We start from the raw sequence: 26,737 nt of genomic DNA on the forward strand, positions 1-26,737 counted from the left end.
TCACCGTCGGTACTTTACCGAGGAGAACCGTTACCAAAACGGCCTAAACTTACTATACCCTCGGTGCCTGAAGGGCCTACTCCGACGTCACTTCCACAGCATACGGAGGCATCGACACTTCCACCGGTGGCACCACCTTCATCGATGCCACAGGACATCGCAGCCTACATAAATGAGGCAGTTTTACAAGCGATTAAGGAACAACTACCGGCACCGATGCCGGTGACGTCCCCTTTAACATAGACTTCACCGATGCCGGTACAATCAGTACCGAAGTCTCTTCCATCGATGGTGCCAGCGATTCCGGGACATTTCCCGATGCCGGGTACTGACCCGATGCCGGGACCTGTCTCGATGCCGGGGCACCGTCCCGATGCCAGCCATTGCCTCGACAACGGAGGCTTACTCTACATCGGCCACCGGATCTATTCCACTCATTGCCATGTCGACAACAAACACAGCACCGCAAGGCTCCGTCCGGCTTCCGGACTCCTTCCTTCCTCCAGTGCGAATGACGGCATTCACCTTGATGCCCTCATCGATGCCTGTTTTTTCATCCAGTATACCATCGATGCTTCCTGCTCGTTTTCATCAGGCATCGCCGTATACACCCACCATGGGTACCGGGCAGTCATCGAGAGACAAGACACCGATGTCAACGATGACAAAGACCAAATCTACGATGCCGCTTTCCTCTATAGAGGATCCATCATCTGAAGCAAGATTATATTCGATACTTCAGAAAAAATATCAGGATCTTCTGGATTCTCTACCTTCAAACCCGGTGGAAGAGGAGGCTTCTCCACAAGAACCCATTCCAGGACCTTCTGGTGTACCTCCTCCACATCCAGCTAAAAAATCAGGTCCTCATACTCCAGAATATGATTCCTGGAGCGACACACAATCTGACACCTCAGAAACCTTCATGTCTGACCCGTCTCCTCCTCAACCAAGAAAGCAGTCTCCACCAGAAGACCTTACTTTCTCCTCTTTTATCCAAGAGATGGCCGACTCTATTCCATTTAAATTAGAATCTGAGCAGGATCGCAGTCACCAAACTCTTGAGGTGCTACAATTCGTAAATCCCCCCAAGCAAGTCATGGCAATACCTATCCATGATATTCTCCTTCAACTTCAACAAAGAATGTGGGAACATCCTTGCTCTGTTCTTCCCATCAATAAAAGAATGGACTCCACCTATTTAGTCCAACCTGCACCGGGGTTCCAGAAATCCCAACTACCGCATTCTTCTGTGGTGGTAGAATCAGCACAGAAAAAAGCAAAAAGATCAAGAGTGCACTCCTCTAATCCTCCAGGGAAGGATAATAGGTTCTTGGACACATTTGGAAGAAAAGTTTTTCAAGGTGCAATCCTCAATTCTAAGATTGCAGCCTACCAATTGTACATCACACAGTACCAAAGGAACCTCTGGAAGCAGATGGAGGAGTTCCTACCATCCTTGCGCCAAGAATTCAGAGAACCAGCGCAACATCTCATCCAAAAAGCTTTTGAAGCCGGCAAACATGAAGTAAGGGCCGCCTATGACTCATTTGAGACAGCCTCAAGAGTGGCAGCTTCTGGCATAAGTGCTCGCAGATGGGCCTGGTTAAAAGCATCAGACCTCAGAACAGAGGTCCAAGAAAAGTTAGTAGACCTACCCTGTGCAGGGGATAACTTATTTGGCACTAAAGTTCAAGAAGCGGTCTCCCAACTTAAAGAGCATACGGAGACCTTAAGGCAGTTATCTTCCATGCCTCATGATACCACTACCCACGCTGTACGTCGTACCCAGCGAAGGGATATTCGCAGGCCCTATTACCGTCCTAAAAGATACTATCCACCGGCAACAAGGCCTCGCCAACCAAGATCCCAGAACAGGCCACAACCTCACCAACAAAGAACAACCAGACCTGCACCTCCTGCTCAAACAGGTCCCACAGCTGGTTTTTTAAAACATCTCCAGAGAACCCAGCCAATCTCTGAATCCTCACCCCCACTTACCGGTGGGTGGCAGATTATCCCATTTCTACAGCACATGGAAAACCATAACAGATCTATGGGTTCTTTCCATCATACTCCACGGCTACAAGCTCAACTTTCTAACAATACCTACAGAGCTTCAAGCACCTCTGATTCCTCCCAGCAGAAATCACATTCCTCAACTTCAAATAGAATTATCCACCCTTCTGAAATCCAGGGCCATAGAGCCAGTGCCCCAGTCTCAGCAGGGCAGAGGATTCTACTCCCGATATTTCCTCATTCCAAAGAAATCAGGAGGCCTACGGCCCATCCTAGACCTCAGAAATCTAAACAAATTTCTAGTTTAAATGATTTTTATTAGTATTATATCAACATTGGCAAAATATACAGCCAAAATAGGGGTCTGGAGAAGTTGTACACTGACTTCTGCACAGACCCAGGAATAACAACATCCCCAGAACACAGTAACCACCACCCACCCCCCCCCCGCCCTCCCTCCCCTAATAAAGACAAAACAAACAGACCTGCAGAATCCATGCATGTATGTCCTCCTTCGGAATGTCCAATCAGCAAGCCATATCCTCAATAGGTAGACGCTACGTCGACCTCAGCAATCATTGATGACCAAGCTGCGGGATTGATGCGGTAAAGATTGCAAGTACGGATCCCAAATCAACAAGAAGCGTCTGCGAGAGCGAGGGTCTGCTCGTGAGCTCAGCTCCTCCATGCGTAACAAATGGTGTAGGTGATTGCGCCAAGTCCAAAAAGAGGGAGTAGCAGAGTCCCGCCAATGCAATAATATAACTTTTTCCCCCACTAAACAAGCTTTGTGAATGAAAGTGCGTGGACCGTGCTTTAGGGAAATACGTGGGAAATGACCAAAAAGAAAAAGCAGGGGCGTTATCGGCAATTTAACTCCCAGCAGGTCCATTAAATAAGAAGCGACACGTCCCCAGAATCGACGGACATTAGGACAGGCCCAAAAGGAGTGAGATAAATGTCCAATCGCTCCGTGACATTTACCACAGTTAGCGCTCGGGATCAACCCCGAACGATGAGCCACTTGGGGGGAAACAAAAGCCCTTCTCAGAAATTTATACTGCATCTCTCTGTAGTACATATTTACTGTGATATAATTAATGCGCCCAAAGCTTGCTTTTAAGATAGAAACTGTGAGAGCAAAAATCCCATCTTTATTCCAGCGTTCAAGTAATAGGGCATAAGGTTCATGTTTCTTGACACTGTGTAACCGTTTATAATACTGGGACAACGTGGGAACTTTCTGGTCGTTTAAACCGCAGTACTTTATCCAAAGAGGTAAGAACCTCCACGGGCCCAGGTTCTACCGGCAGGGACTGAAAGTAATGCTTAAGCTGGAGGTATGGAAAGACATGGGAATTGTCCAACTTATACTGAGAGCGTAATTCAGGAAAAGTGAGCAGCTGACCATCATCGTTAATTACTTGGCCCAAGCGAGTAATATCTAGCGCCTTCCAGTTGTGAAACCCTTTAGTCTGGGAGCCAGGGAGAAAGGCACCATTCCCCTGTATAGGCAACAGCGGCACACACAGCCTAGGCAGTTTTAACAACTTTGTAACCAGTTTCCAAGTGTCCCTTATTGGTTTAACGGATGGAGAATGAAGGAGCACAGAAGGGAGTTCTGGGGAGGGAGCCTGAACAACATAAGAAAGGGCATAGGGTATCACCAATGCCGATTCCGCATAGAGATGTACATAGAAAGATTTATCTAACATCCAATCCCTGAGAATACGGAGATTGCATGCCAGATTGTAAAGCTGTAAGTCTGGGACTCCTATCCCCCCCTCACCCCAGCGTTCCTTAAGGTCAACCAACGATATGCGCGCCCTTTCCTCCCTTCCATAAGAAAAACGCGAAGGGCTTTGTCAAGAGATCTAAGATCCTGACGACTAAGTAACAAAGGTAGATTTTGCAAAAGAAACAGCCACTTTGGCAGTAGCACCATTTTGAATAAATTAAGACGGCCACAAAGAGAGAGTGGTAAATTATGCCAAGTGTGGAGCTTATCCAAGGTCACTTGAAGTAACGGCTGAACATTGGCCTTATAGAGACTAGCAGGGGAGGGCGGGAGGATCACCCCCAAGTATCGAAGGGATCCGTCCGCCCACTTTAATGGAAAGTCACCAGGCCAGCTGTCTTTAAGGTTAGCCGGATAGGCCAAGACCTCAGATTTAGTAGGATTAAGTCGAAGGCCGGCAAAGCTGCCAAATTCAACAAAGAGCTGCATTAGTGGAGGTAAGGAACGCTGGGGCCTAGACAAAAAAAGCATCACATCGTCAGCGAAAGCCACATATTTAAGAATTTCATTGTGCATTCGAATACCCCGTATCACTGCCGTATTGATAATGGACAGTAATAGAGGTTCCAGCTGTAAGAGAAAGAGCAGTGGGGACAGGGGGCATCCCTGTCTGGTACCACGTGTAATAGGAAACACCTCAGATTGAGCATTATTGGCAACAATAACAGCAGTGGGCTCATGATACAACAAATGAATTGCATCCAGGAACCAGCCACCAAACCCCAGCTCCCGCAAAATGAAAAAGAGATAACCCCACTCTACACGATCAAAGGCCTTTTCTGCATCAACATTGATCAGAAGATAGGGCTCCTCCATCATCTGACTCATTTCCATTGCCGCCAGGATCTTCCGAATATTAGTTAAAGCATAGCGTTGCCGCACAAAGCCCACCTGATTTTCCCCAATCAGTGTAGGAAGCACAGCCGCCAGGCGATCCGCTAGGATTTTTGCCAATATCTTCTGATCAGCATTGAGGAGTGAGATTGGCCTATATGAAGCCAGAGAGGTAACATCCTTGCCCGGTTTAGCGATAAGCGTGATATGAGCCTGATTAACATGGTGTGGGTAGTGTCCCTGAGCAATTAACGCAGTAAAGGTCTGAGCCAGTACCGGACTAACTAAGTCCACCAGACTTCTATAAAACTCGACAGTGAACCCATCGCGCCCTGGCGCTTTAAAACGCTTGGACTGCAGAATCACCCTTTGAATTTCTTCCGGTTCCAAGGGGCTGTTCAACTTGTCCCTTTGGTCTGCCGTGAGAGCTGGCAAATCCAACCTCTCACAGAACTTAGCACAAACACCCGGATGCCAGCCCTCCGTAGTGTATAGGCGGGAAAAAAATGTCTGAAACTGTGCAAGAATGGCTTTAGTATCGGTATGCAACTTCCCAGTGTCCGTACGGATTACCGGGATGTGCCTAGAGGCGCGAGATGCCTTCACCAAGTTATGTAGCAACCGGCCCGACTTATTACTATATTTATGCATTTGATACTGGTAATAGAGTAGACTCTTCTTCCCCCTCTGATGGAGGATCGTATTAATTTTCCCTTGGACTACCCGGTGGGCCTCCCTGTCTCCCGGGAGATTAGTATGAGCCAAGCGCCGTTTAAGAGTTCGCAATTGCGTACTTAAGGTAAGGAGACTCTTATCCAATATTTTTTTATGCTGTGCCACGTAGGAGATGATATCTCCACGAAGCACCGCCTTGGCGGTGTACCAGAAAAGTACTGGGTTGGCTCTGTGTTCTTCATTAAAAGTCACATAATCTTGCCAATGTAACCGTAAGTATTCTTGGAAGGGAATATCCTCAGCCAAAAAGTAGGGGTACCGCCATAGCCGATTAACGGGTATAGAAGGGGAGAGCTGCACATCCAGCCAGATGGGAGCATGATCGGAGATAAGAATATCACCAATACAAGCATCAGTAACCTTTGTAAAGTGTTTATCACTGATAAAGAAATAATCCAGGCAGGACCAAGTTGCATGGGCTCGAGATAAATGAGTGAAGTTTCTCTCATTAGGATGTAAGATCCGCCATGCATCAAGCAGATGAACCGACTGTTCAAGCTGCAGCAACCTAGTGCTAACACCCCGATCTCTAGGGCTAAAAGAGGATTTATCTAAATGTAAATCTCTGACTGCATTAAAATCTCCCCCCATGATAATAAAATCATCTATATAGGGGAGCATCAACTCCTGTAAGGCATGCAGAAACTCCGCCGTATCATTATTTGGAGCATAAGCATTACAAAGTATGATTGAGACATTTGAAATTTTTACCATTAAGACCAGATAGCGCCCCCATGGGTCTTTCAGCTCCTGTATAATAGTGAACGGTACATGTTTACCAATTAATATGGCTACCCCAGCCGACTTAGAGGAGGCGGAGGCATAATACACATCCCCCACCCAACCTCTGTGAAGCTTGGCGTGTTCTACATCGGTTAGGTGCGTCTCTTGAAGAAAGGCGACATCCACCTGTTTTTTCTTAAGATGGTTCAATATTTTTGACCTCTTAATGGGCGAATTTATGCCACAGACATTCCAGGACATGAATCGAAGTCCACTAACAGGCATGATCTAGAAGAGTGACAGACGTAGCGAATAACAAACATAAAGCAGGAGCAGGAAGGTTCTCCCAGCTAAAACCCCCCTGTAAGATCAGTGCCATGACATAAAAGAAAGAGATCACCAAAGCTACGTGCCTGGACCCCACATCGTGCCCTACATGAAAAATCCCATGCCCCCCACCCTGTCCTCCATCCCCCCCCCCCCCATTCCCCCGTTCCCTTTCCCCCCTCACTCTTACTCTAAGAGAAGCCACCACCATGCATACAAACACCCACCCCCCCCTTCCCGATGCATTCCAGCCACATCCACTCAATATAAAATAAGATCTGGGACCGTAAAAGGTCCATACAGAGGCACACTTAAGGATTAACACAAATGACAATAATAATAAGCATAAAGAAAAAAAAAGAAAAAAAACTGAGCCACTGTTAGGGTAGTCCAACAACAGGAACCGCTGGAACAGAGTCCCGGGCAAAAAAACAATAACCAGCCTCAGGCAGGCCCGTCACCTAGATCTGCAATATAAGAATGGGAAAAAAAAAAACCCCAGGCAAAGGGGTGTAGACCAGACCACAGCCATTCAAGGCATCAAACAAGGGTTGAACAACTCCGGCGTCTTCAATCCGGGTCCACACTGGTGCTGGGAGAACTCTGATTGCTCCTTTTAGAAGATGTACGCGCAAACTCCTGTGCCGCTGCCAGCTCGGTGAACCACTTAACACCCTCACGGGTGATCACTCGCAGTCGCGCCGGGTAGATCAAGGTGGCACGATATCCTAAATTGATGAGTTGGGTGCAGACCGGGGCTAAGACACGGCGCTTTGCAGACAGGGCAGCCGAAAAGTCCTGAAACACCATTATTTTCTTGTTTTCGTACATCAGTAACTTTACCCTGCCCTGGTAGCCTGTAAAATCTCCCCTTTATGCACAAAATTGAAAATTTTTGCAATGATGATTCTAGGCTGCGGGTCAGAGGGCTTCTTCTGGCCTAAACAATGTGCCCGTTCTATGCGCAGGGGCCCATGCGCATGTGTAAGGCCCAGTTCCTTATTCAGCCAGCCTTCTAAGAAAGTCACTAATTCCCGGTCAGGAATAGATTCCGGGAGGCCCAGGAAACGCAGATTCGACCGGCGGGACCGGTTTTCTAAATCTTCAATACGGTCTGCCTGCTTCTCGACCACCAGTTTAATCGCTGCCACCTCCGCCTCCACGGTGTGCGCCCCGTCTTGTAAATCGGACACTCGCTGTTCAAGGGTGGAAAAACACGCCTCACACCCCGCGAAGGCCGAAGCAAGCTCAGTGAGTTTAGTCGAGATACTTTGCAGTTCCGGACCCAACATTTCCGAAATCGCTGTCTTGACTTCGGAAATCGCCGCCTTTGTCGGCGGGGGTGGAGTAGCCGGCACCATATTGGTGGGTACCTCCGAGCCGCGCGGCTTGTCCCTTTCCTTGTCCTTTTGTTTGAGACGAGCTTCCATATCGCTCACCAAGCCCTAGCTTCGTTCAGGGCAGATTCCCCAATGGCCTCGTAGTGTGCCTGAGTCAAAATAGCAGTGGATGGGGCTGGATGCAGGAGGGTCGGCGCTGCGAGGGAAAAATCACGGCTTTCCCTGCACTGCATCACGTGACCTCTAAACAAATTTCTAAAGAAGGAAAAGTTCAGAATGGTCTCCCTAGGTACCATGCTTCCACTCCTTCAAAAGGAAGATTGGCTTTGTTCTCTGGATCTTCAAGATGCATATGCTCACATTCCAATATTTCCTCCTCATCGCAAATATCTGCGTTTCATGGTACGTCATCAACATTTCCAATACAGAGTACTTGCCCTTCGGACTCTCCTCTGCTCCCAGAGTATCACAAATGTCTGGCAGTAATAGCAGCACACTTGCACAAACAAGGTGTTCATGTCCTTCCCATATCTAGACGATGGCTCATCAGAAGTCAGTCTCAACAAGGAGCAATCAATTCTCTCAATCAAACCATTGCTCTACTTCACGCCATGGGATTTCTCATAAATTATCAAAAGTCCCACCTCACACCGTCTCACTTGCTCCAATTCATAGGAGCAGAGTTGAACACCATCCTTGCAAAGGCGTTTCTACCCGAAGATCGAGCATAAACATTAGCCTTCCTAGCAAGCTCGATTTCTCAAGCACACACACAACAGCTCATCGTATTCTAATTCTACTAGGGACACATGGCCTCAACAGTTCAGTCACTCCTATGGCAAGACTAGCCATGAGAGTAACCCAATGGACATTACGGTCACAATGGATCCAAGCCATTCAACCACTACATTCTCCAATTCAGGTAACCCACCAACTGTGCTCTTCGCTCCATTGGTGGATCAACACGGACAACTTGCGCAAGGGCTTACCCTTCCAACAACCAGTTCCACAAATTACTTTAACTACAGATGCATCCACCTTGGGTTGGGGAGCTCACATAGAGCTCCCCAACCCAAGGTGGAACTCAGGCCTATACTATACGCGTATCCTCCTACAACAGGACAAAGGGTCCATGATACTCATAGCCCCGTATTGGCCTCGACAAGTATGGTTCCCCACACTGTTGGATCTCTCAGTCAGGGATCCAATTCGACTGGGCATAGCTCCCACTCTCATAACTCAGGATCAGGGCCGGTTACGACATCCCAACCTTCAGTCCCTATCCCTGACAGCATGGATGTTGAAAGTTTGATATTGCAACCACTCAATCTTTCAACTCATATTTTGCAAGTACTCATAGCTTCACGTAAACCTTCCACAAGAAAGAATTACGCTTCCAAATGGAAAAGATTCACCTACTGGTGCAAGCAAAACAACATTGATCCTTTCACTTGCACCATTACTTCACTACTAGACTACTTATACCATTTTTCAGACTCTGGTCTTCAAACTTCATCCGTAAGAGTTCATTTAAGTGCAGTCTCAGCTTACCATAATAAGATAGGAGATGCACCAATTTCCACACAACCTCTCGTCAGCCGATTTATGAGAGGTTTAACTCAACTCAAACCACCAATTCGACCTCCAGTCGTGGAATGGGACTTGAGTCTGGTATTAACAAGACTTATGCGTTCTCCTTTCGAACCCATAGCCTCCTGTGACATAAAATTTCTCACATGGAAGACTATCTTCCTCATAGCCATTACATCAGCTAGAAGAGTTAGTGAATTACAAGCGCTGGTCACGTACGCGCCCTACACAAGGTTTTTCCTTGACAACGTGGTCCTCCGTACACACCCAAAATTCCTTCCCAAAGTGGACACGGAATTCCACTTGAACCAATCCATAGTTTTACCCACATTTTTTCCAAGACCTCACTCTCACCAAGGAGAAGCAGCCTTGCATACTTTAGACTGTAAACGTACTCTATCTTTTTATTTAAACCGAACTGCAGTTCACAGAAAATCCAATCAGCTCTTTGTATCTTATGATCCAAACAAACCAGGTAAAGCGGTGGGTAAACATACTCTATCCAATTGGCTAGCAGATTGCATACAGTTTTGCTATGAAAAAGCAGGCCTTCCCCTCCAAGGGCGAGTAAAGGCACATTCAGTAAGAGCAATGTCAATCTCAGTAGCACACTATCATTCAGTGCCAATTCTTGACATATGTAAAGCAGCAACATGGTCTTCTCTTCACACTTTTGCAGCTCATTACTGCTTAGACAAACAAGGAAGACAAGATTCAGCCTATGGACAATCTGTCTTACAGAACTTATTTCCAGTTTAAACCCAACTCCTTCTGCAACCAAACTGCTGTGATCTTCGGCTGAATCATTCAACAACAACATTCCACTACACAATGACTCAGCCTCTAGCTTGCTAATCACCCATATGTGAGGACTAGTATCCTGCTTGTCCTGGGATAAAGCAAAATTGCTTACCTTGTAATAGGTGTTATCCCAGGACAGCAGGATGTAGTCCTCACGGAACCCACCCGCCACCCCGCGGAGTTGGGCCTTCCTATTTTTCTACTCTTATTTTTGCTAATGCTTATTGCTACATACAAGACTGAAGTGAGACCCCTGTGGCAGAGAATATCATGGCATGCTGGGCATGCCCAGTAGCCTCAGGCTGCCAGTCAAAAGTTTCTAGAAACTTTGACAGAAGTTTTCCCGCACTAGGGCTCCGTTACTGACGTCACCCATATGTGAGGACTACATCCTGCTGTCCTGGGATAACACCTATTACAAGGTAAGCAATTTTGCTTTACATTCAGACAACAACCAACAAGGACTGAATTGCACAGTCTGGTTAAACAAATAAACATGGGAGTAGCGTGCTGTTGCAGCGGTGTGACGGGGTCTATGTCCCAACCCAGAGATATAGGCTAAAAACACCGGAACCAAAAGTCCTAGAAAAGGGGGGGAAGGAAAACACAGCGACACCAAGCCAAGGAAGTACCCTGGTTCCTTCCCCCGGTAACTATAGAGACAGGAAAAACCACAGGTGTGGAAAACAAAGGGTGGAGCTCCAGAAGCCAATCCTTGGCTTCAGGAAGATGGTCAAATCGAGGGTGGGACTCCACGAGCCAATCTCTTACTAGAGGAGGAGGAGTTTACTGAGTATAAAAAGGACTCCATAGCAGAGCAGTCTGTCTCCTGCCAGGGACTGAGGAAGAAGGACCTTGCTACCGGTTGCTCTAAAAGACTTGGACTCTGGATGCTCCTGCTATCGTGGGAAGAAGGACGGCCATCATGATTTCAAAGAAGGTGAGCTGTTGGATAAAGACTTTTTGTTGTTTGGATTTACCTACTTAAAGGATATTTTTCAGGAAAACTGCCAGCGGGTGTTGTTATCTATTGGGACAAGCTGAATATCCCAGAGATACGGTGGGAGTGGTAGTAGTTAGGCCCATCAGGCCAGACTTTTGACTTTGTGAGAAACATATGAAGATTTAGTTTTGGGTTTTTCTTTCCCTTTTTGGATATCTCTGAAGATTGAAAACAAAGTTAAAGATTTAAAGTCGACTTGTGGAAGCCAGCCTTTGTTGGCTAAGCTGCTGGGCTCAGCGGAGAAGGCATCTGCCTTCTAAGTAGGCTGGAGGACTGTTCAAACTCTGTCTTGGGACTTGAAAAAAAAGAAATTGTATATAACTTCCAATTGAGTTTTCCAAGTGCCTAGGAAAAACTCCTTCAAGACGGGGCCCCTACAAAAACGGACTTGTGAGTTATACCGACGAGAGGAAGCGTGACAAGTGGTTACTACCCTGAATCAATTAAGCAGGATGTTTCAGTTTGAATGCATATCCAGCGTATCTCACTGCTTCAACGGCAGGAGGGAATGAAGAAAAGAGGATGTATATTCAGACAACAGCCAAGGACTGAATTGCACAGACTGGGTAAACAAATAAGCGTGGGAGTAGCTTGCTTATTGCGGCGGTTACTACCCCTAACCAATTAAACCAGACACTTTGAATGCATATCCAGCGCAGCTCACTGTTTCAACGGCAGGGGGGATGAAGAAATAGGATTTACATTCAGACAACAACCAACACGGACTGAATTTCAGAGTCTGGTTAAACAAATAAACGTGGAAGTAGCTTGCTTGTTGAGGCAGTTACTACCCTAAACCAATCAAGCCTGATACTTCACCTTGAATGCATATCCAGCATGGCGCTCTGCTTCAGCAGCAGGAGGGGAATGAGGAACAGAGGATTTACATCCAGCAACATCTAACAAGGCATTGATCTGAGCAGTATGAGTATACAAGCATCGGGGTAACTTCTTGTTACGAAGGTTACTATCCTCAAACATTAAGCCTTATACTTTATTTTCATGCAGTTCCTACACTGCTCTCTGCATCAGTGGCGGGGGTGGAAGGAAATTGGAATCAAAAAGTTACCAATAAGGGCCCTGAACTCAGCGGTCGGGGTAACATGCATTATTGAAGTGTCTAAAGGACACTAATGATTTTCATAGATTGGATCACTTCTTTGTGGATCGGATCACCTTTTTGTACTGTGGAGTGGTCCAAAGAAGGAAGGTAAGGCATCTAAGGCTACAATTGTGCAGTGGCTAAAGGAAGCAATCGAGTCAACTTACGTTTTTAAAGGGTGCCTGGTGCCAGGAGGTTTAGGGGCGCACTCGACACATTCTTAGGTGACCACCTGGGCTGAGTCTCTACAGGTGTCTCTGCATGAAATTTGCAGGGTGGCTACTGGGAAGTCATTGCACACTTTTGCTAGGCATTATTGCATGGATGTCTGTGCTCCAGCTTCCACAGGTTTTGAGAGTGTTCTACGAGCGTAACTCTTCAGGTCCCACCCGAGTTAAAAGGAGCTTAAGAACATCCCAGGAGTCTGGACTAATCTGGGTATGTACAGGGAAAGGAAAATTTGGTTCTTTCCTGCTAATTTCATTCCTGTGGTATCACAGATCAATCCAGAGACCTGCCCATTTACTGTGGGGGAGAGTCCGCTGCCCATACTGTTGCTTTGTGTATAGTGCGGAGTTGTTGATGCTGATCACTTATGTTATATTTGGGAAATGAGTTTTCCGTTGTCTTTTTGGGCAACTTCACCTTCCTCCGGCTCATTGGAGGGGAGGGAGTTTCCTTAGACGTTTATGGTTGTTGCTGTCATCTTAGCTTGGGTACAAGACAATGCTGAGGGACTGCAGGTGGCACAATGGGTTATGTACATTGTCAGTGAAACTTTCTCTGTCTCCATCTGCTGGCAGGGAGGCAAAACCCAGGAGTCTGGACCTGATCTGTGGTACTACAGGAACAAAAATTATCAGAAAAACCAATTTTCCTGTCTACAACTCAAGGTCCTAAGCATGTTTCAAGCCAAAGGTGATCAAGAATAGTTACTCTATACCAAAATATTAGTTAGAAAGTAGAATTTATTTTTTTTATTTTAAATGCTGCTCCATCTGTGAGATCAAATAGGTTTTCTGTTCTAAGTCCATTTGAATTCACTGCTGATTTGCTTGATACTTTGTTCCTTAATGCTATGAGGCTAAGAAAATTTTACTTACAATATTTTACTGCTTTTGAGTAAAGCAGCAATAACAAAAGAAATTGATTTCCACCTAATAAAGCATCATAATTTTAGATATGTATTTAGATACATTTTTAATAAATATAGTGTCTGCATAGTATTTTTATTTAAATAATATATTCCACAAAATCCAAAATGTTCAATGCGGATCACAGTCGTGCTTTCATAAAATATTTACAAACTTGGACGACAAAAATAAGATAATTAAACTAACACTCATTTTGAAGTAATATTAATAACAGTTGAGAATGACTTTTCATATAATTGCTGTTGAATAGAAACTGCTATTATCATGGTCAGGCTGGATGGAGATATTCCCTCACAGGAACGGTACAGAGCTCTACAGGAAAGCAGGGCAGGGTCCTCTGCTTGGCCTGCCACCTCCCCCTGGGGTTGGGTTCCCAAGTTCTGATGGCCAGTAGGACTTCTCTTGTAGGGTGCATGGCAAGCTGTGGTCAAGGCAGGCAGTATTCAAGCAAGGTCAGTGTCCAAGTCATGGCAGGGAGAAAACAAGCAAGGTCAGAAGACAGTCCAGATCAGCCACAGAAGAACAGTCCCAAGGAAAAGCTGATTGGGGGGCAAGGTAAAGCAGAACAGGGGGTCAAAGCTGGGCAGGGTAGGCACATAGAGAGACAAGGCAGGAACAGGGTAAAACAAGGGCTGAACTGGAACAGGGATCCAAGGCAGAGTACAGATGGCTAACTGGGAGGCCTAGACAAGACAAGGGCCAGACAGAGAACACAAACAGGGTAGGCCACTGGGAGACCTAGGCAAGGCACAGGAAGGCTAGGTCACTGGGAGGCCCACAGGGAACAGGAGAAATAAACAGGCAGGGAACATAGAAACAAAGAACAAGACAAGAAGACCAAAACAGGCCTAACTGGGAACACAGACAAAGCAGAGATTATACAGATGGGTTAGGCCACTGGGAGACCTAGACCCACTGGCAGGGAGCGTGACCAAGAGACCCAAAGGAAGCAGGATTTCTACAGGCGGGCACAGACCAGGCAAGACCAGGACAGGATAAAACACAAGAACAGGATATAAACAGGAACCAATGGCAAGACCAGGCGGCCCAGACAGGAACTAGGGAAAAAAACAAATGAACAGGGACAAGATAGTTCCAGACAAGAAGGACTAATGAGGCCACATGGAAACAAGGCAAGGCAAAACGTCTGTGAAGGCCACGCAGTTCAAGAACAAGTGCAAGGGTGGCCAGAGCAAGGAGCCGAGGTGAGTCTGTAATGAGACCTTGAGCAAAGTGTGAGCTGGTTCTTATAGGGCTGGCCTTGCTGCATCATGCAGCCTTCAAGGCAGTGGCTAAAGTGGGTTTGAGCTTGGCCCAGTGAGGGCCCCTGATGGGGGGCTGCTTAGCAGCCCAGATTCATGACATATCTTGAAAACAAAAGCTATAGAAGGGAGAACAAAACTTCACATTTTAAACCAAAGGAAATAAAAGTTTTAGTGTAAACTGTAGACTTATACAGTGATGGCAGGTGGACAGGTGAACACAAAAATTGTTTGTTGCCAACTTTAATCTCTTGTGGTCAATTTTTCAAGGGTTTAACCAGCTGTTTTGGGGTGTTAGGAGGTTAAATTAGCCCATTTGAAAAATTATGCTTGGTAGAGCATCTAAATTGAAGTGCTTAGTTTCACAAGGCACTAAAATTTAGGTGGCCAAAAAGTAGGCAGGGCCGGGGGGTTGGGTTAGATCAGGGGAAAGCAAGTTTAAGCACCTGAAGTGTAATTTTCAAAGAGGTTTCTGCAAGTAAAAGTGTTTTATCTTCAGAAATCATAGTTCCCTCTAAGCTGAGAGTGTGAATGATTGCTCACAGGCTTTACATGATCACTCACTTGCTTATTTTCTTTGTATTATCTACAGAAATGCAGTACTAATATGGTGCTCAAAAACTATTGGTTTAAAAAAATTGTTGCTCACACAAAAATAAATTTTCCTGGCATGTAGCCAGATGGACTCAGAACGAATGGGTATAGTATGCTCGTGCTAGCAGTTGGAGAAGGATCTGACGTCAGCACGGGTATATATACCCCCACAGGAAGCGTAGCAACTCAGTAATTTACGTCTCCAAAGCAGTTTGGAGAGCCTGCACGCTCGCTGAGCGTTTTTCCAATCTACTTTCTACTTTCTTCTTACTAAATTTCTACTGCGACATCGAGCCCCGCACTCCTGCGGTGATACCCTTGGGGTCCCTCCCCCAGTAGAGCTTCCCGGGGTGATTTCCGTGATCCCCCGGAGGTTTAAGACCTCGGTCCGGTGGCCGAATCGCGGCAGGGACGTAGCCCTCGGGCGGGGCGAGCGAGGCGCCTCGGTCCCGGCGTGGACGAGGCAGCGGGCTTATATCCTCAAACGCGGCGGTGAAGGTACTTGCCCTCTCCCCCCGCAGCCGGAGACCGCCCGGGTTCCAGCCGGGAAGCGCCGAGGATCAGGTAAGGCATACATTTCTTACTTTTGGTCTCCGAGGAACCGAGGATCGGCGGCGTGGCTTGTAGGCGGCACGCCGTGGAGGGCGCCATTTTGTTGGCCTTGTTCAGGTATTGAGCGCCCGTGATAGGCGCCTGTCTATGACTAAGCGCATATTATATATATCATTGCCTACCACGGCGGGTTTGAAGAAATCAGAAGAAGGGCGTTTATTACACCATCTCGACATTGGCAGATTGCTGCCCAGATATCTAGAAGTGACACAAGAGGTACGAAAGACGGACCATCTGTTCGTCCTGCACAACGGAAAGAAACAAGGTGAAGCGGCCTCGTGGCCCACCATCGCCCGCTGGATTACGAGCAGCTTACGTAGAAGCTGGGAAGTCTCCGCCTCTACAGGTCAAGGCTCATTCTACCAGAGCACAAGCGGCATCCTGGGCGGAATCCAGGATGCTGTCGCCTGCAGAAATATGTAAAGCGGCGACATGGTCCTCCCTCCATACCTTCTCCAGATTCTACCGTCTGGATGTCCAGGCCAGGGAGGACACAGCATTTGCAAGGACGGTACTACATGGTCCTCAGGCAGCCTCCCGCCCAGGCTGGGAGTAAAGCTTTTGTACATCCCATTCGTTCTGAGTCCATCTGGCTAAATGCCAGGAAATGTTGAGATTACTTACCTGATAATCTCCTTTTCCTTAGTGTAGACAGATGGACTCAGCATCCCACCCAGCTGCCTGTGTACATGGGTTTCACCAATTCAAGGTAAGCCATGTCATTTGTTTACATAAGAGTGTCCCCTTTTGCCAGGTGTCGACGCCTTCCGGTTGAGAATGCTGGTGGTCTCCAGCTACTATCAATCGGTCAGGGGATCCTGTTTCGCTATTTCACTGAGCGTAAGTACACACATCCATAACAGCTTTTGCAAGGAAGATTACTGAGTTGCTACGCTTCCTGTGGGGGTATATATACCCGTGCTGACGTCAGATCCGTCTCCAACTGCTAGCACGAGCATACTATACCCATTCGTTCTGAGTCCATCTGTCTACACTAAGGAAAAGGAGATTATCAGGTAAGTAATCTCAACATTACACACATCTAGTCATTCCTTGGAAGGAACACTGCCACAAAAGTCCTTTTACAAAATTGCCCAGCCTGTATTCAGGTAAACTTATGCTCATAAGCCCTGTATGTACCCAAGTTTACCCAGACTGAACAGATATATTCCCAGGAACGAGGTTGGAGAGGAATTTAGACTTGTGCACATACTTTTCCCAAATATTTTTCATGCACTTAATAACAGGTATAACTTTGTGCAGGTAAGTTTGGTAGGATAATTTTCAAAACGGACTTAGGAACATAAATCTGCTATGAACATTAGTGTAACTTGTTTGTGTATTTGCCACCTAAACTATAAAATTATACCCTTAGTGCTGATTTTCAATATTATGCATCTAACTTACATGCCTAAATTTTAAGAAAAATTTGGGGAAAAAATTTGGCTAAAAACTTGGACATCCAAGTTAGAATTTTCATAAATTTAGGCAGCCAAATTTTGGCCTCTTATTTGAAGCACTGAGTTTTTTGAAAATGGAGAGATTGATAACTTTGAGGGTACTTTAGCCCCAGGCAGGCTGTTTGAAATGTCTGAGGGTTCTTGGTACCTACACACTTAAGCCCGAATTTTCATAGTGAACCTATGCACAAAAATCTGTTTTGAAATTTCATGGTTGTCCCTAGTACGTGTGCTGACAAATGACATGAAGTATTTGCTCTGAAGCAGGTATAACTTCATGCAAGTAGATTAATGCACATACTTTCAGAAATCAAACGTATGCACATAAATCCTTGCTCTGGCCTCTTGAGAGTGCATGTAGAAGTAGATACTTTCTCACATTATCCCCAGTTGATTTTCAAAAGGCAGTACATCCATTTGAAAATCAATCCCTATTTATTCAATAGAATTTATTTGTCATATTTAATGTCTCACCTTTTCATTGAATCACGTGAGATACAAGCTTAAAAAAAAGTTTACAAATTTGGTATCATGCAATTAAATACAATTATCTTTCTCTGCAAGTAGGTCAAATAATAAATGATACCAAATTATATAAATGTAGTTATAAAAATCTGAGGAATACAGTCGTATCCAACATGAGCATTGCATGTTTGGTCCTTTAAAAAAAAAAAAATAAAATAAAAAATTACATCCTTTCTATTCTTCTGAAACTAGGATTCAGTGTGTACAATTTTTGATGTGAAGCTTCTGAGTTTTTTCTTTTTTTCTTTAGGTGGTGTCCAAGTATATTGAAGATCCAGTACTGTTTCATCGTGATGATGTGGGATTAGTGAAATTTGACATTCGTTACATTGTTCTTCTACAATCAGTAAAGCCACTAAAACTGTATGCTTATGATGTTTTCTGGCTTCGATTCTCAAATAGGTAATATTCCTGATACTGTGTTCTTTAGGAACTAGAATATATAGGTTGTTCTCAATGTGCTGGTCAATGAGTGTGTACTCTTTGCTCAATTCCTAGGATGTTTGCACTGGACAAATTGGATGACTATGAGAAACATTTTACTGTTATGAACTATGCTCAGAATGTGCAACTAAAGCAGGTGAGAAGCTGACTCTAGGTGTACTACTGAAAAATGGCTTGGTTTATTAATTTGTAGAACACAAGAATAAAGTGCAGTCGTGGACTAGGAAGGTATTGAGAATGCTTTAAGTGTAGAAAGAGCCAGTATTAAAGTAATTTTATATTGGCTTGGGCAAGGATCAATGGAAAGCGTGAATAGACAGATTATGGAGGCAAAGTGGAAAATGTATGAAGACTAGGGTTGTTGATACAATGCTGTATTGTACCCTCACTAAAAAAAATTGATTTTTATATTGATCTTCCATATAAGACTGCACAAACTGTATATTGCCGCATAGAACCATTCATACTGATAAAAATCTGCACTCTAGCCAGAAATAGCCCATACTTCATGGGCCTAACCTAAACATGGCTTACAATTTATTCGCATGATATGACCCTTTCCCAAAAGGAATTAAAGTTTGTTTTAATTAGTTCCAGTTTTGGATAACACTAGCACACATTATTTGCTATGCTAAATGAAAGGCATGAGACAGAATATTAAAAATGTTTATAACTGATTTTCAGGTATAATAAGGTCAACAAACAAATTGTAGGTGATATCATTTTATTGGACTGAATACATATGTGACTAGCTTTCAAGAGCAGTGCTTCTTTCATCAGGTTTTTGGATGTTTTTGTCCAAATGCACAAGTAAATTACAAGTTATATTACAGTGGTATATTAATGGTTGCTTTCAAAGCTTTAAAGAGTTTTAAAGTAAAATGATGAGAGGAGGAGGTGATGTTTGCAGAGGAGTATAAACAGAATGTATAGCTGTAGGAAGGCAATATTTATTAGTGTTTGCTTTGTTTGATCATTTTAATTTCAAATTTGTTCTTTTCATGTAGCATCATACCTCTGAACTTCATCCTTATGGGTCATCATTCATGCCACCTGTACTTCAATACATTTGCCCCCTTGTGCTGCCCAGGTGTTATAACATTTTTTTCACAAAGACAGCTGTATAATCAAGTGCAGTTATGTGCTTAATTTTATAGCTGTTTTGGAACCTTACAAACTTGCACATACTAAAATTTTTATATTGATAATCCCAACATATATCTTGGGCATGGATAATACATTAAGCTAAATTATTCTCGCTCCATAGACAGAATAAATCAACACATAAGTGGGTGATGTCCTCTGATGGCATCAAGAGGGGAAAAAGCTCTCTGAACTCAGCAAAAGGGAAGATTTTTCCAAGCGTGTGTAGGCCTTTCTTTCCAGCTGCCACTGCACATATATTTTTCAGTTCCATGGAGAGGCAAGAGGGGGAGTGTGTGATTGATTTTATCCTGCTGTCTACGGAGAAAATCTATTACAAGTGATCAATTTAGCTTTTTCTATGGACAAGCAGGATAGGAAAAAACACAAGTGGAGACTCATAAACTGAGATTTGCATATGATTATTTTTGCTTTTCAGTTTATCATTGCACCTGTATTTGTCAGAAGATGGAGGAAAGAATTGAAAGAAGAAATGATAGTAAAAAAAAAAGTGCCTGGTCAAAGCTGTTTTCTCAGTGAGCACTTCTTATGACCTGGACTGGGCATCGGCAAGGAACCCTGGCCCCAAGAGTTGATGTTCACTGTTTTACTCTGGCTGGCCTCAAAGGCTCATCTTGCCAAATTTCCATTTAAGGGCAGGCATCTCTTTGGGAAAGACTTGGGGCATACCGCACCCCACTTTAGTATGCCATTGCAAGAAAAGTATTCATTTTTTGTGGTTCCAAGAAGGAAGGGACCTACCAGTCCATTTTGAATCCGAAGCAAGTCGGGATGCTAAGGTTGCCTCTTCTGGATGGAAACTGAGGTCAATCATGTGGACAGTGAGTTTTTAATGGTCCTTTATTCGACAGAGGAATTCCTGCACTTTACAGTACCTGGAGGACACTTACAGTTCTGAGCTTTGCCATTCAGGCTGGCCCCAGGATTTTCTCCAATATGATGGTTGTGGCAGAGGCTTTGCACTAGGGAGGGTATTCTAGTTCATCCTTACCTGGATGTTTAGCTTAATTGAGCAAAGAAGTGGTAGGAAAGTCAGCCTTTCACTTTCAGAGTAATACTGCTCTTATAGGAGCTGGGCTGCATGATGGACTTTGCAAAGAGCATGCTGGAACCCTCTCTGTTTTTGGAATATCTGGGTGCTCAATTTGACACAAAGAATGGTCGTCTTTGTGACTGCGGAAATAATCTTCAAGGTCAAATGTGGGACCTTATGTGGGACCAAAGCTTCAGGATATGGGGTTACCTGAAAAGTCTTGGGTTTGACAGCAGCCCCGGTCTTGAACTTTGTAAGGGCACACATGTTGCCCTTGCAGAAATCTCTCCTATCTCAGTGGTCACGTCAATCCCATGTTCCATGAGGCTGCTGTTTTCAGCACAGACGAAGAAAAATCTGGTCTGGTTGCTGAATTCAAAGAACCTGGCAGCCGGAGCAGATCCAAAGACCCCATCTTGGGTGATGGTAGAAACTGATGCTAGCCTTTTTGGTTGGAGAGTTTGCTGTTGGAATTAAGAGATGCAGGAGATAAGGCATTCCCTTGAAGCCAGTTAGTTAATCAGTCAACTGGAAGTAAGGCCTTGTAGGAGTTTATTCAGCCTATGGAAGAAAAAGCAGCGCAAATCCTTCCAGGCAATGGAAAGCAAATGTTGCTTACCTAATGTAACAGGTGTTCTCACAGGACAGCAGGATGTTAGTCCTCACAAATGGGTGACATCGAGGATGGAGCCCAACCATGGAAAACTTCTGTCAAAGTTTCAGGAACTTTGACTGGCCCCTACTGGGCATGCCCAGCACGGCACTAACCCTGCAGCCAGCAGGGGTCTCCCTTCAGTCTTGTTTCAAAGCTACAGGCAGTGCCGAAAAATAAAATAAAAAACGAACCCAACACTGCGGGGTGGCGGGCGGGTTTCGTGAGGACTAACATCCTGCTGTCCTGTGAGAACACCTGTTACATCAGGTAAGCAACATTTGCTTTCTCACAGGACAAGCAGGATGGTTGTCCTCACAAATGGGTGAGTACCGAGCTGAGGATGTCCTAACATGCACCAAATGTACCCAACGGCGTGCAACAGGCACAACAACTGGGGTGGAATTTGGGAGAGGGCATCTGCACCCTACCGGGAAGGTGGAAGGGTGTTGGTACATCATGTTGGAAAAAGGTTATGCAAGACAGATTGGCCGAAGATGGAATCCTGTCTTCCAGCTTTGTCCAAACAATAGTGGGCTGCAAATGTATGTAGGGAACTCCAGGTTGCAGCCTTGCAGATGTCAGGAAGCGGCACCGATCGAAGGTGTGCTACTGAAGTCGCCATGGCCCTCACAGAGTGTGCTTTGACACGGTCTTGGAAAGGAATGCCAGCTTGCTGATAGCAAAAGGAGATGCAGTCCGCCAACCATGAGGAAAGAGCCTGCTTACCCACAGGCTGCCCTAACTTGTTAGGATGGAAAGAGACGAATAATTGAGTGCTCTTCCTGTGGGCAACTGTACGGTCTAGATAAAAAGCTAGAGCCCGTTTACAGTCCAGGGTATGCAGAATCTGTTCCCCGGAGTTGGAGTGGGGCCTGGGAAAGAAGATAGGTAGTATGATGGATTGATTAATATGGAACTCCGAAACTACCTTAGGTAAGAATTTAGGGTGAGTGCGGAGTACTGCCTGGTCCTGCAGGAGTTTAGTGTAAGGCGGATAGGTAACTAGGGCCTGTAATTCACTAACCCTGCGAGCTGAAGTGATAGCCAAAAGGAATAACACTTTCCATGTGAGTTATTTAAGGTCACAGGAGTGAAGAGGTTCGAAAGGTGGTTTCATAAGGCGACCAAGAACCAGATTAAGGTCCCAAGATGGGGCCGGAGGACGTAAAGGTGGCTTCAAATGGAGCAAGCCTTTAAGAAAGCGTGTTACAAGGGGTTGTACTGAAATAGGGACACCCCCGATACCTTTATGGAAGGCGGCTACCGCACTGACATGCATTCTAATGGAAGAGGTCTTTAGACCTGATTCTGATAGATGCCAGAGATAGTCCAAGAATTTAGAGATTGGACAGGAAAGGGGATCAAGGGACTGAGAAGTGCACCATGATGTATACCTTTTCCATTTGTAGGAATAAGATTTTCTTGTGGAAGGCTTTCGTGAAGCGATCAGGACACGAGAAACTGAATCCGAAAGGTTAAATGGCTGAAGGACTAACCTTTCAACATCCATGCCGTCAGGGACAAGGCTTGGAGGTTGGGATGGAGGAGGCATCCGCCGTTTTGAGTGAGCAGATGCGGGTCCTTTCCCAGAGGAATGTGCCTGCGGATGGAGAGATCCTGGAGTATGGGAAACCACACTTGGCGTGGCCAGTGCGGTGCTATCAGATTCATAGTTCCTCTGTCCTGACGCAGCTTCACGAGAGTCTTCGACAGAAGAGGAAGTGGAGGGAATGCATAGAGCAGACCGGTTGTCCACGTGAGGGAGAATGCATCCCTCGGCCGAGAGTGCTGGCTCCAAATAAGAGAGCAGTAATTGTCCACTTTGTGGTTCTGAGGGGACGCAAAGAGGTCTATGTGGGGATAACCCCATTTGTGAAACAGAGAGGTCGCTACCAAAAGATTGAGTGATCACTCGTGTGGTTGGAAGACACGGCTCAGCTGGTCTGCCAATACATTGTCTACTCCCGGCAGGTAGGTGGCCCTGAGGTACATGGAGCGGGAGAGGGCTTCTGCCCAAATCTGCGCAGCTTCCTGACACAGAAGGAAGGAGCCTGTGCCTCCCTGCTTGTTTATGTACCACATGGCCACTTGGTTGTCTGTCTGAATTAAGATTGCGTGGTTCGATAGGCAATCTTGAAACGTCTTTAGAGCATAGCGAATTGCTCGCAGCTCCAGGAAATTTATCTGGTGTTTGGCTTCCTCTAGTGACCAGAATCCCTGAGTTTGTAGATTGTTTACATGGGCTTCCCAACCGATGTTGGAAGCGTCGGTGGTGAGGATTACCTGGGGATCTGGTGGAAGAAAAGGCAAGCCCTGTAGGAGGTTGGATTGATTTGTCCACCAGGCAAGAGACAGACGGAGTGCATCGGTGATGCAAACAATGGAGGACAGAGGCTGAACAGCTTGTGTCCATTGTAATCTCAGAGTCCATTGCGTGACTCTCATGGCTAAATGGGCCATGGGAGTCACATGAACTGAGGAGGCCATGTGTCCAGTAGAACGAGGAATTGAGGAGCTGTTGCTGTGTGTTGAGACTGCAGCTGGCGAACTAGGGACACAAGGGTTTGAACCCGTTGATGAGGAAGGAAGGCTTTTGCCTGTAAGGTGTCCAAGTCTGCCCCAATGAAGGATAAGGTCTGAGATGGGACTAAGTAGGATTTGTCGTAATTGACAAGAAACCCTAGAGAAAGCAAAGTTTGAATTGTTAGGGTCAGGGAGGACCGAGCAATCTGCTGGGTTGGGGCCCTGATTAACCAATCGTCCAGATAGGGGTAGATGTGGACACCTGCCTTCCTCAGAAAAGCTGCAACTACCACGAGGCATTTGGTGAAAACTCGTGGTGCGGATGCCAGGCCGAAAGGTAGCACTCGATATTGGTAGTGATTTCGGCCTACTAGAAAACGCAGGTATTTGCGATGAGATTGCGTGATCGCAATGTGGGTATATGCGTCTTTCAGGTCTAGAGAGCATAGCCAATCCCCTCTTTGCAGCAGAGGGAGAAGCGAGCCCAGGGTTACCATCTTGAACTTCTCCTTCTGAAGGTACTTGTTGAGGGCCCGTAGGTCCAGGATCGGACGAAGTCCTCCTGACTTTTTTGGGATCAGGAAGTACCTGGAGTAGAGCCCTAGTCCTTGTTGTAAGGGAGGAACGGGTTCTATAGCGTTTGACTGTAGGAGAAGAGAAACTTCCTGCTCTAAAAGAACAGAGTGATCGGTGAGTCTCCACGCCTGCAGGGGTGGGGAGTCGGAAGGGAGAGTCAGGAAGTTGAGATGGTAACCCTGTGCAATTATCGCTATCACCCACTGATCTGTGGTGATATGATGCCATCTTTCTAGAAAGTGGCACAGCCGACCTCCTACTGGTATGGCTGGAAGAGGGGTTTGGCAAATGCTCTCTAAGTGAGAGTCAAAAACCCGCCGCAGGGCCAGGTTGTGGAGCTGCTGCGGGCTTTTGTTTACGAGACTGGCGAGGTTGAGTTTTATGGTAAGACCTCACAGGCCTAGCCTTGGCTAGTGGGGGATAATACTTCCGTGGCTGGAAGGAAGACTTTTTGGAGTCCTTCCTAAACGGCTGTTTAGAAGGCAAGTCAGGAGGAATGGATGAGAGCTGTTTAAGTGTCTCATGATGATCCTTTAGTTCAGCAACAATTTGCTGAATCTGCTCACCAAACAAATTATCCCCTAGACAGGGCAAGTCAGAGAGCCTGTCCTGAACTTCTGGACGAAGGTCAGATGACTTGAGCCAAGCCCAGCGTCTGGCAGAGATGGCCGTAGCAGAAAGTCTAGTGGAAGCATCAAAGATGTCTTAAGCCGTTCTTATTTCACGCTTCCCAGCTTCAAATCCTTTATTTAGTAGGGATTGAAGCTGTGGTTGGAACTGTTCTGGTAAGGCATCTGAGTACTCCTGCATCTGTTTCAGGATGACCCTATTATATTGAGTCATATACAGCTGATAAGAAGCTATTCTAGAAATCAGCATGGCTCCTTGGTACACCTTTCTACCTATGCTATCTAGGAATTTATTTTCCTTAGTAGGAGGTATGGAAGAATGTGGCTTTAGTCGTTTAGCTTTCTTTTGAGCTGATTCTACCACAACAGAATGATGGTCCAATTGTGGTTTTTGAAAGCCAGGTGCTGACTGTACGAGATAGGTAGAGTCAGCTTTTTTTGAGAAGGTCTAGAAAAACCTGATGAATTGGAATAGAGGTGATGACCTTAGGGGCATCCAGGAATTGGAGCAATTCCATCATCTGGTGCCTGTCATCTTGTTCAGATTGAAGTTGGAAAGGGACCAACTCCGACATTTCCTTCACAAAATTTATGAAAGAGAGGTCCTCAGGGGGAGAACGCTTTCTACTCCCCGCAGGAGAGGGTGGGGAAGGCAAATCATCGGTGTCAGTAGAGGTATCATCACCCCAGGTGTCATAAGGATCAGGATGCTGACCTGTAGGACCATGAGGGGGCTGAATACCTGAAGGCCCCGGTTGAGGCTCCGAGAAATTGGAAGGAATCACCGGGGGCATCGAGAATGTCCTCGAAGGAACCGGTGTCTGCATCGAGGGAATCTGTGTCGGCATTGGAATCCTCGGTGGAGCTGATGTGCGTATTGCCCCCGAGGAATGTATCGGTGGCGAGGGACGACAAGGCACCGATGGAACTACCCCCGAAGGGGGAATTCGGTACGGTGTTTCTCCACCTGATGAGAAGGCTGTCTGTGATCCGAGTATTGCCGATGGAAGGGCATTCATAAGCGCTTCCATCCGGGCAAGCAGCGGTGCCAGTGCTGCTGGAATCGGATCGGTGACCGGTTCCACTCTCGGTGCCAGAGGAGTCTGGAACTGTAGTATCGCCTTGTCGATGGCCTCCTGGACCAGCCGGTCCAGTTCTGCCCGGAGACCTGGGGTAAGGAGACCCGGCTCGACGGGAGAGGGAGGCTGAGGCTGAGCCGGAGGGACCACAGTCACCGGTGGAATCGCGGCTCCCAAACCCCGGAGGGGTGAGGGTTGCCTCGGTGTCTGCGAGACAGGAGTGGACGGTGCCACTTCTGGTCGAGACTTCTTTGGCGGAGGCTCGGACAGTACGGAGGTCGATGACATCGGTTCCTCGACGGGCTGAGACTTATGACGTCTGGCGATGTTTCTCCTTCCGATCCCCTCGATGATCAGGGGAAGGGACAGGAGTCGATGGCCGTGAAGTCGTCGATGGCAGACGGTCACCGGAGGGCTGTCGATGATGATGAGACTTCGACGGTGCCGGTTCCGATGACGTCGATGCAATCGATGGTGTTGGGGTACGAGCATGGAAAAGGAGTCCCATCTTTTCCATTCTGGCTTTGCGACCTTTTGGTGTCATTAGGGCACATTTGGTGCAAGTCAGGACATCATGCTCGCTTCCTAAGCACAAAACACAGACTCTATGTGGGTCTGTGATTGACATAGTTCGGGTACAATCCGGACACCGACGGAACCCCGACGCCATGGCCATAGCCCAAAAATTTAGCCGCGGGACTGTCGACTGCCAACGGGCCTCGAGGGCCAAACTCGACGGTAGTCGACCAAACGAC

General features: G+C 46.2%; 1 protein-coding gene across 1 annotated transcript in view; it reads left to right on the forward strand.

Moving 5' to 3' along the window:
• The window catches only part of TTLL12 (tubulin tyrosine ligase like 12), a 335,487-nt gene that overhangs the window by 260,785 nt on the left and 47,965 nt on the right, over positions 1–26,737 (forward strand). The window contains exons 11-12 of the mRNA XM_029600086.1: positions 18,130–18,281; positions 18,378–18,459. Of these exons, the coding sequence (XP_029455946.1) occupies positions 18,130–18,281; positions 18,378–18,459 (234 nt within the window). The remainder of the gene's footprint in view (positions 1–18,129; positions 18,282–18,377; positions 18,460–26,737) is intronic.

The sequence above is a fragment of the Rhinatrema bivittatum genome, chromosome 4 (genome assembly GCF_901001135.1).
Source record: "Rhinatrema bivittatum chromosome 4, aRhiBiv1.1, whole genome shotgun sequence".
Classification (NCBI taxonomy): domain Eukaryota; kingdom Metazoa; phylum Chordata; class Amphibia; order Gymnophiona; family Rhinatrematidae; genus Rhinatrema; species Rhinatrema bivittatum.